Raw genomic sequence first — 10,346 nt, forward strand, 5'->3', positions numbered from 1 at the left:
TGGGAAAATTGAGAGCAAGACACAAAGTCAAGTGTTTTTTCCGGGCCTTACAAACAATAAAGTGTGTGGTCAGTGGCGTGCTTTCGTGTGGAATCTTATCTAGCTCGTTTTGTCTGGATTCCTGCCAAGATGACAAGCAGAGTAAGAGGCTTGGATAAACACAAAAGTTCCTTTATGCAAAGGGTTCAGATAATGCCCTCTTTTCTCTTGATAACACAACGTTAGAAAAACATGACACTGAGATCAACAAATATTCTCGAATGGAAAAAAATGATTTGCTGATTAAATAAAATTCGGAGGTTTTGACAACGTAGGGTGACGACTTGCCACCAACAACTACTTTCCTTTGTGTGCGTGTGCGTGCGTGTGTGTGTGTGTGTGTGTGTGTGTGTGCGTGTGTGTGTGTGTGTGTGCGTGCGTGTGTGTGTGTGTGTGTGTGTGTGGGTGTATGTGTGCGTGCGTGCGTGTGCGTGTGTGAGGGGAGGGGGCCGGTTGAGGCACTAATTCATTTAAATGCTCGGTTAGGCAAGACACAGCAACCCCCCACCTCCACCCCTCCAATGTCTTTCATTGGTGTGTGTCTATTTGTGAAAGTGGCTACTTTGTTGCCTGAGGGAGGAGGGTAAGTGAGCACTCAGTGAATGCAGAAAGCACTTCCAGATGTGTGCATTTTCTCTTCCAAGCACTTACATGTTAGGACTGAAGACCACCCTCAATCACAATGTGAACACGACACGTAGTCGATCCCCCAAAAAATAATATCAATACTAATTCACTCTGCAGCTCAACATGTACGCCTTAACTGGATTAATGTCTCAATACAAGAACAACCCCTTACATCTTAAATGGACTTTGGTATCAATAATATTTGCCTTGATGATATTGATCCGAACGTCCGCTGACCCATTGGTGGTGCGCTGACGCAAGGGGCAGATGAACCGTGTCAGAGTGTTGCATCTTGGCTCAGTTTGTTTGTCAGACAAACAAAAGCTTGCCTCATTTTATGCGGCACAAAGATGGCCTTGTTGGCTGTGGATGTCTTTGAACGCAATGACAAAAGGTTGAAAACGTGTTTCTAAGCTTTCTGTAAACCCCATTAAAATATTCCAAATATGCAAAAAAAAGTTTCTTACAATTGATTTCATGCAGCTTTTTTACATTCTGAATTGTCATTGAGCTGTAAAAAGAAAAATCACATCTGATGTCACAAAAAAGACCAAAAAATATGTATTTTTTCTGATAAAGCAATATTCATCAAGGTGCCACAATAAACAGTCTTCAATTAACTTTCCACATTTACAAATACACAATACAGCACAATAATTCATTCATGATATAATTAAATATACCGTAATTGGACCATTATGAACTTCGCCAGGAGACTTTTCCCACATGAATTATTGCAACCGACATGCGGAAGCAAACCTGTTTTAATATTCAGAGGACGGTTTGATAATCATCGATTTCGAATTCAGCTGTCTTATTTCTTTATCTCCAATGCTGTGCAAACACTGCAACCATTTTTTCCCCCTTCGTTGCTAATTTTGATCTGGCACCATTGTAACTTCCATTCCACATACCATCCAGAGCACTATGAAACAACACACCTTAAAATTCCTTTGTCAAATGACACGAACATGTCCTCAATAGTCATCGTAAAATGTCACACCCCATTCCAACAAAAACGACAGGATCGCCATCACATTTTCTTGTTGTCTTCTCACATGATTTCTTGCTTTCAAACGATCCTCCTGACCTGATCTAAACGTCACCCGGCATCCAATTTGATTCAGGAGAAGTAAAATCAGGTCACAATGTTTCTACTTTATCGCTAACTTATTCACAGCTCGCGTCACTTTGCTTGCCATTTGTTTTTCATAGGAAGTGTGAACCTTTGCTTTGAGCTGTCTCTTATCTTTTCTCTTGAAAGAATGTGAACAGTCCCGTCATCGATGAGATGACACCCGTAGATATACTCAGGAATCACGAGGACGGAGAGAAAGAAAGATTCCAGTGGATGGACAACACACCTTTGTTGCCCCTGAGTCAGTCAGAAGTGATCATTTCTAAACGCAATCTATAATAATACCGATCATCTGTCCATCCATCCATTTTCTCATCCGCTTTATCCTCAGAAGTGCCGGTTCCATCAATCCTCGGGCAGTAGGCAGGGGACACCCTGAACCGATTGTCAGCCAATCGCAGTGCTGCATTGCATTCTAGCTTTTCATTCGACCGTGTGTCTGTGTGTGTATGTTTGTGTGTGTGTGTGTATGTGCTTGTGTGTGTGTCTGCGTGTGCTTGTGTGTGTGTGTGTGTGTGTGTGTGTGTGTGTGTGTGTGTGTGTGTGTGTGTGCGTGTGTGTGTGTGTGTGTGTGTGTGTGCATCAAATCAAGGGAACTAAGAGGAAGTCACATGTGTTTTGATTTTGTGGGGAGAATTTGCATCATCGCTTCTCATCCTGCTGACCTCAGAGGGAGTTTCCAGGAATTAAGTGGAGTCATTGTTATGATTCATTTGTCGTTTTCTGTCAACCATCTGGTTTGAATCAGTCGACGTTTTTCCCCAAGGATGCCCCCTCATTCACTTTTCATTGCACGCCCCAACCCTCCACCTCCCCTTCAAATGTCTTTTACTCGTCTCGATCCAAAGTTCCGAAGCTGTCGCCACACCCCGAAAGATTTTAACACACACGCTTTGACACACACACAAACATAAAACAATTTATACCTCAGCTTACAAACAATTTAGCTAGTGAACTTTTCACATACAAACTAGTTTTCGGCGGAAACACCAAACCACACGGTCGAAAGAGCGCCACGGTGGCTGGCGGACTAGTTTCCGTCACCACCTTTCTTTGAGTGCGGACGTGGTTTGTTATCGAGTGGAGTACTTTTGTTATTATGGGACCGAAAAAGACCCCACCACAGGCTAGTGTTAAGCCTAAGAAGACATAAAAGAAAATTACGACCGAGCAGAAGAAGGAGATCACGGTGGCTGGCGGACTAGTTTCCGTCACCACCTTTCTTTGAGTGCGGACGTGGTTTGTTATCGAGTGGAGTACTTTTGTTATTATGGGACCGAAAAAGACCCCACCACAGGCTAGTGTTAAGCCTAAGAAGACATAAAAGAAAATTACGACCGGGCAGAAGAAGGAGATCACGGTGGCTGGCGGACTAGTTTTCGTCACCGCGTGGTTTGTTATCGAGTGGAGTACTTTTGCTATTACGGGACTGAAAAAGACCCCACCACAGGCTAGTGTTAAGCCTAAGAAGACATAAAATAAAATTACGACCGAGCAGAAGAAGGAGATCACGGTGGCTGGCGGACTAGTTTCCGTCACCACCTTTCTTTGAGTGCGGACGTGGTTTGTTATCGAGTGGAGTACTTTTGTTATTATGGGACCGAAAAAGACCCCACCACAGGCTAGTGTTAAGCCTAAGAAGACATAAAAGAAAATTACGACCGAGCAGAAGAAGGAGATCACGGTGGCTGGCGGACTAGTTTCCGTCACCACCTTTCTTTGAGTGCGGACGTGGTTTGTTATCGAGTGGAGTACTTTTGTTATTATGGGACCGAAAAAGACCCCACCACAGGCTAGTGTTAAGCCTAAGAAGACATAAAATAAAATTACGACCGAGCAGAAGAAGGAGATCACGGTGGCTGGCGGACTAGTTTCCGTCACCACCTTTCTTTGAGTGCGGACGTGGTTTGTTATCGAGTGGAGTACTTTTGTTATTATGGGACCGAAAAAGACCCCACCACAGGCTAGTGTTAAGCCTAAGAAGACATAAAAGAAAATTACGACCGAGCAGAAGAAGGAGATCACGGTGGCTGGCGGACTAGTTTTCGTCACCGCGTGGTTTGTTATCGAGTGGAGTACTTTTGCTATTACGGGACTGAAAAAGACCCCACCACAGGCTAGAGGGCACAAAAGATACGTCGAAGAGGACACAAAAGAAAATTACGGTCCAGCAGAAGAAGGAGATCATCGAAAAACACGAACAAGGTGTGCGTTTGTGTGACTTAGCTCTCCCAGTACCATTGCTACCATCCATTGACAACTGCAATCATAAAGGTAAATAAAACAACTTTATTACATAGTACAGTTTATTTCTTTAATTACAATACAATAGCACATTTATTATACATAAAATAAGGTATGTTTTGTGCAGTTTTAAGGCTTATTTAGTAGAAAAGTATTTTTTATGGGGACCTGTGAACAGGTTATTATCATTTTTAATGGTTTCTTATTGGAAATAAATGTTTGGCAGATGAACCTTTCACCTTACACACACTTTCTGGGAACCAATTAAGTTTGTAAGCTGAGGTATCACTGTATTTTAAGTTTTAAAGCTGATAAATATGTTTGGAACACAAATATACAAATGTCACTCAACTCTGGCCTCCTCCCAAATTCCCAAAACGTGCTTGTCAGGGTGATTTGACACTCTAAATCAAAGGTGTCAAAGTCAAGGCTCTGGGGCCAAATCTGGCCCACCACCTCATTTTATTCGGCCCGCAAAAGCAAATCAGACATGTGAAATTCCATGATGCTTGAGTGTCCCATGTAAACCACAATAACAGTTATTATTCTTGACTTCAGATTTCAAAACTAGATATTCATTAATTGTTATGCGTTCTATACGTATAATGATAATGATACATATGTAGATATGTAGGGGATTAAATATTCTAATGGCTTCCCCAGATACATAACGGGCCCCGAGAGGAAACCGTAACTACAATGTAGCCCGCGGCAAAAACTGAGTTTGACACCCCTCCTCTAAATCGTCCTCAAGTGTGATTGTGAGCGATGATGCTTGTTTGTCTCTGTGTGCCCTGTGATTGGCTGACAACTGGCTCGCGGTGCCCGTGCCTACTGCCCAAAGAAACCTGCGATAGGCTCCAGCACTAGGAAGTCCAAGAAGGCACCCGAGTAGGCATGAAACTTGCTTTTTTTGTTTTTGTGTTGTTGTGTTGTTTTTGTCACTTTGTGTTGTTGTGATGTGCGTTGTTGTGAGTCGTGTCAAAACAAAACATCATCAAAGAGGAGACTGTGCTGAGCGGATGCGTCTTTTCGGCAGCATGAATGTGCCAGCACCGTTTTTGAGTGGGAGGAATGTCGATGGATGCATGGCTTGAGTAGCCCACAATGAAAAGAAAGAGCGCCGAAGCGTATGTGGAACTGTCGCGGCTTGGAATTGACGCGGATTTACGTGGGACAAGAGACGTGACACAATCAATGGATGCTACAGCTTCGTGTTTGCGTTCAACATTTAGCTTGTAGCAGACGTGCACATTTCACCATGACATCCCTGATCCACTGCTGAAAAGGACGCATCAATCCTGTGCACTTTCATCTTGAACTGCTTTATACGACAAAGATGGTGCAGAAAGTGAGTCTTGTCATGTCTTTGTCATAGTACTTTGTTGTTTTTTATAATGTATTTATTTATTTATTATTATTTTTTTTTATTTCAAGATGACGCCTTTCCAGCAGTTCCCGTATTTTGTTTTTTTCTACATCTTCCTTTCCTTTCCTCTTCGTTCCATAACTTTGCTGCTGTGAAATGTAATTTTCTCCACTGTGATACTAATAAAGGCTCATCCAATCCATTCGTTGAGTCTAACATATGCAGTCAAAAATACTTCAGGGGTTCCAATGTTCCAATTTAAAACAAATACAATGAACAATTTAATTGGTCATTGAAAATAAATAGTACAAACACTATATGACAAGTGCAGAACTTGAAATGGGCTATCTTTAAAGTTATTAATCAGCTTCTTTGGGAATAACATTTCAAAAACATACAAAATACAGTTCAAGTACAGTACAAGCATCGTGGAAGTTAACATGTTTGATTTGCTTTCGTGGTCAACATAAAATGATGCGGGGGCCAGATCAGGCCCCCAGGCCTTGACTTTGTGGTAAAGGTGCTCGACAGTATCTGCAAATCCTGAGCCCAGACAGTCAACTTTGAAGTGAAACAGAACAAACGATAAACCAAAAGAATAAATACAAATACTATCGGCGGTCACACTGGCGGGAATTCTCTCGGTGTCTGTGTCCAGGACTGTTGCAAACAAATATTTGTTAAAATTTTGCTATGATATTATTCCAATGGATTTCTGTTTTATTTTGTATATCGAAAACCTCAACAACCAAGTATAAAGTTGGTTCTGAGGATACGTATGACTTTCCTTGACGTGTAGCTGTACTCATATTGCGTGTGGCCATGGAAGAAATACAAAAACCCTGAAAAAAATAAAATAAAAACACTATTGAGAAAATTCACTTGAGATTCAAATTGAATGACACAGTAAAGTAAATTGTTACCGTAGTGATAAACCGCAGCATCAACTTCATCGTCCATTCCTGGAAAATCATTCTCGATGGATCGCGGGTAGCCACTATCCATGGTCCCGCTTGCTTCATCATAACTAAATGTGGAGGAGCAAAAGGGAAAAAAAATATGAAGACAAATATGAAATATTTATATTTAATCCAGATTCCAGATTCAGAGCGCCACGGTTTCACTTTTACCGTCATGAATGTCTGATGTGCAATTGAGCCGAGTTGGTTTTCATTAAAAAAAATGCATGGAGTAAATATCACAAACATTACCTCCAATACTCCTCATCATGAAAGAGGAGTGTTTTCCCCTTGCCCTTGATGTGAACAGCCGCATCCAGTTTCCTCACGCTTTTAGGAAGTCCCAATTTGTGTATATACTTTGGATAACCATTAACAAGGTTGTATCCATTTAAAGCCCACATGCGTATACCTGATGAACACCACAGCAATATTTTGCTTCAAAAATACTGTATGTATTTTTGTTATTTTTATTAATCGTCATTTGTTAAAAACGTTAACCCACCGCTAAAAATGATGACCTGGTCTTTCTCTGGGTTTTCATAGGCAGCGTCGACCTTGTTTGGGATGGACGGCCACGTGGACTTGATCATTGTTAGCTCGGGTTCGTGCATCTGAGGGTGGAGGCGCCAGTAGAATCTGCAAAATGACACAAATGTCAATATGTTAGTAAAACTGCATATTTAAAATAATTACATTATTTTAAAAATAATATTTTTTATTTTTTATTTTATTTTTATTTTTATTCTTTAACATATGTACAATGTGCATTTTCAATTTTCTCTCTCTTTTCTTTATGATATATATATATATATATATATATATATATATATATATATATATATATTTTTCTTTATGATAAATAGAACATATGTACAATAATATATGTACAATATGCATATGCATATATATATATATATATATATATATATATATATATATATATATATATATATATATATATATATATATATATATATATATATATATATATATATATATAAATATATATATATATATATATATATATATATATATATATATATATATGTATGTATGTATATAGGGGCGGCCCGGTAGTCGAGTGGTTAGCACACCGGCTGCACCGGTTCGCGTCCCGGTCCGGCCTCCCTGTGTGGAGTTTGCATGTTCTCCCCGGACCCGCGTGGGTTTTCTCCGGGTCCTCCGGTTTCTTCCCACATTCCAAAAAAACATGCATGGCAGGCAGACTGACCACTCCAAATTGTCCCTAGGTGTGAGTGTGAGAGTGACTGTTGTATGTCTTTGTGTGCCCTGCGATTGGCTGGCAACCAATTCAGGGTGTCCCCCGCCTCGTGCCCGAAGACAGCTGAGATAGGCTCCAGCAACCCCCGCGACCCTAATGAGGAATAAGCGGTACGGAAAATGAGATGAGATATATATATATGAGAGAGCGAGAGAGAGAGAGAGAGAGAGAGAGAGAGAGAGAGAGAGAGAGAGAGAGAGAGAGAGAGAGAGAGAGAGAGAGAGAGAGAGAGAGAGTGAGAGAGAGAGAGAGAGAGAGAGACAGAGAGAGAGAGAGAGAGAGAGAGAGAGAGAGAGAGAGAGAGAGAGAGAGAGAGAGAGAGAGAGAGAGAGAGAGAGAGAGAGAGAGAGAGAGAGAGAGAGAGAGAGAGAGAGAGAGAGAATAAAAAGAGCGATATAATGCAATTAATCCTGTTTGTATATTATGTGTATCTATTTCTGTTTAGGTAAAAATAATAAATAAATCACACCCCCAAGAATATTCCGTATGTCTGAGCATGGACTCACTTGTCTTTGAAGATGATGGTTTCTCCTCTGAGTTCTGTAGCAGCGTCAAAGCTCAATTCGGGGTCACATTTTTGAGGGGCGTCCGGCTTGGGCTTGATTTTTTTATGGTCTGGGTTGGGGCCTCCATTTTTGAAAGAAATCCAAGTATTCAAGAAGAGAAAGCAAGAAATGGATGAGCTGATGATGGAGTAGTTACCATAGAGTGCCTGGATGCCTTTCACGTCATCCTCAGCAAGAGGGTACCCTTTCGCGTATGAATAGATGGGGTACATGAGGGCTCCCGAGTCTGTGGAGTGTGACATGCCAAGGGCATGGCCCAACTCATGTGCTGCCACGATGAACAGGTTGTAAGCTGTGTTTTGGTAAAAAAAAAAAAAAAAAAAAAATATTGGGCATCTTTTTCTTCCATAAAATGTCACTACTGTACTTCAAAGTCAAACAATGACCTGATGAATCTTTGGTCCAGTGCTCGTCCTCATCGAAGTGAGTGTCTCCCCCAATGCCTTGGCCTGGCGGATAAGCATGAGCCAGCAGTCCGTTAGGACCATCGAAAGGGTTGTGGTCACCATGTTCTGTGCGGCACAAGTTTATTTCCACCAAAGAATAAATGACAATGATGACGATGATGATGATGATCACGATGATGATGATGACAACGGTGATGCGACGCACTCCGACCTCGATGAAAAATTTCCTGAACCACCCCAGCGCTTAATTTTACTCTCAGTTTTTAGTTAGCTTAGCAATTAACATGACTTCATCGGTTCCTCCATGAGAATTTTTTGATCGGAATTGTGTCCTATTCACCTTTCCTTCCAAAACTGATCATAATATCAGCAGTGCCGTAGTACAGCTTCTTAAAGGTCAGCGGGGTCGCGTCAGACCAAACGTTGAGTGCTGTGCGGATGGCTCGGTCCACATCGGACTTCCTCAAATCCGGAGTGTAATTTAAAATCCTGAAACCAATGCAAAATAAATTGCAGATCAGAATAATTCTTTTTGTTTGATACGCATTGACATGTCTGGAAGCATACCTGAAAGTCACAATATTGTTTTTCCATTTGAGGTGGCGCGGGAAGTGATTGTATTCGCCCACATCGGGGACGCCACATCTTGCCCGAGTCATCACATCTAAAGTGTTGTCATCCAGATTGCCTGTCACCTGCACAGGAAGCAAAAAGGACGATCCGCTTGTCAATTCTCGATTGCGCTTATCTCGTTTGGGCTCACGGGTGAGCAGAGAGAGGTTGCAAATGCACCGTAAGATGAAATGGACTCACCTCAAGTTTGAAGAACCTCTGCATTTCCTTCAGCCTGGACTTAAGGTCTACTGCTGTCCTCCTTTGGCTTTGCAGACCAACCGGAAGGCCATAAAAGCGCCGAAGGTACTTCTGGAAATGACAAAGAGGGGCTGAATGTATTGAGGATACTAAGCTCATACAACCTGGGGTCTTACCTCAGCTAGCAGCCGGGTGTCTTTTTCCGCGGTGAGCAAAGGCCCGGCCAGAGAGGAGTGAGTGGCCAGTGGCAGCAGCAGCCAAAATAACATTTTGTCTGTCTAGCCGTCATTGACACTGTCCATCTGTGAGTGGGTATTTATAATGCTTGACCCCCACCCCTCCAAGTGATTCATGTAAAAGCACCTAGCCACTTCCTCCTAAGTGATGAGAACTCACTCGTGTTTGTCTCAGCGCTTACTTTTAAACTGTACTGGGCTGACTCAAGTATTTTACCAAAATGTACTTTGCAAATGTCAGTGTGGCCCAAAAAATGCTGATGTTGGATTTAATGGTGGCAATATACAGTAGAGTTGCATCACGAAAAAGCACATCTATCTTGTTTATGCATACATCCATTTATTTTCTGATCCGCTTTATCCACTCAAGGGGCTTGCTGGAACCTATCCCGTTCGGTCAATAGGCGAGGTAGACCCCTAATCCGAATCTTTCAGATTAACCGTCAACTCACATTTCAACTAAAAACGGCGCCATCGACATCCTCTCCGTGTCGCGATATTGCAAAATAAACAAATACATTATCCAAACTTTGTTTTCATGATTTGGAGCAATGTCGCGACTACCACGGTAATATGTGGACTGTGACTCAGTGAGGGGAAGTGGGCCCGTCAAGGGGAATTTGGATGGTATTTTAAAACGGTCCAGATATTTTAAAATGGTCC

General features: G+C 41.8%; 1 protein-coding gene across 2 annotated transcripts; it reads right to left on the reverse strand.

The window, feature by feature from the left end:
• Positions 1 to 3,242: 3,242 nt before the first annotated feature.
• mmp13b (matrix metallopeptidase 13b) lies at positions 3,243 to 9,801 on the reverse strand. 2 transcript variants are annotated; one of them, XM_089013456.1, is made up of 11 exons: positions 9,624 to 9,795; positions 9,448 to 9,558; positions 9,202 to 9,329; positions 8,975 to 9,123; positions 8,614 to 8,739; positions 8,364 to 8,519; positions 8,168 to 8,288; positions 6,882 to 7,015; positions 6,629 to 6,788; positions 6,341 to 6,444; positions 3,243 to 6,259 (listed from the first exon to the last, which is right to left on the reverse strand). In XM_089013456.1, the coding sequence occupies exons 1-11, from the start codon at positions 9,714 to 9,716 to the stop codon at positions 6,159 to 6,161; spliced, it is 1,383 nt and encodes a 460-aa protein (XP_088869582.1). In that variant the 5' UTR covers positions 9,717 to 9,795; the 3' UTR covers positions 3,243 to 6,158. The 2 variants fall into 2 exon arrangements, with proteins under 2 accessions (XP_088869582.1, XP_088869581.1); XM_089013455.1 differs by having other exon boundaries at positions 8,168 to 8,519; positions 9,624 to 9,801.
• Positions 9,802 to 10,346: the final 545 nt, after the last annotated feature.

The sequence above is a fragment of the Hippocampus bargibanti genome, linkage group LG14 (assembly GCF_051943395.1).
Source record: "Hippocampus bargibanti isolate YZ-2025 linkage group LG14, ASM5194339v1, whole genome shotgun sequence".
Lineage (NCBI taxonomy): Eukaryota > Metazoa > Chordata > Actinopteri > Syngnathiformes > Syngnathidae > Hippocampus > Hippocampus bargibanti.

Bases quoted from the DNA above. Each gene is read 5' to 3' on its own strand.
- mmp13b (XM_089013455.1), bottom strand. From the start codon at position 9,716: ATGTTATTTTGGCTGCTGCTGCCACTGGCCACTCACTCCTCTCTGGCC. The intron at 7,016-8,167 runs GTGAGTCCATGC...GTCATTTTGCAG, and splicing joins ACCATCATCTTCAAAGACAA to ATTCTACTGGCGCCTCCACC. The intron at 6,260-6,340 runs GTAACAATTTAC...TATTTTTTTCAG, and splicing joins TGCTGCGGTTTATCACTACG to GGTTTTTGTATTTCTTCCAT.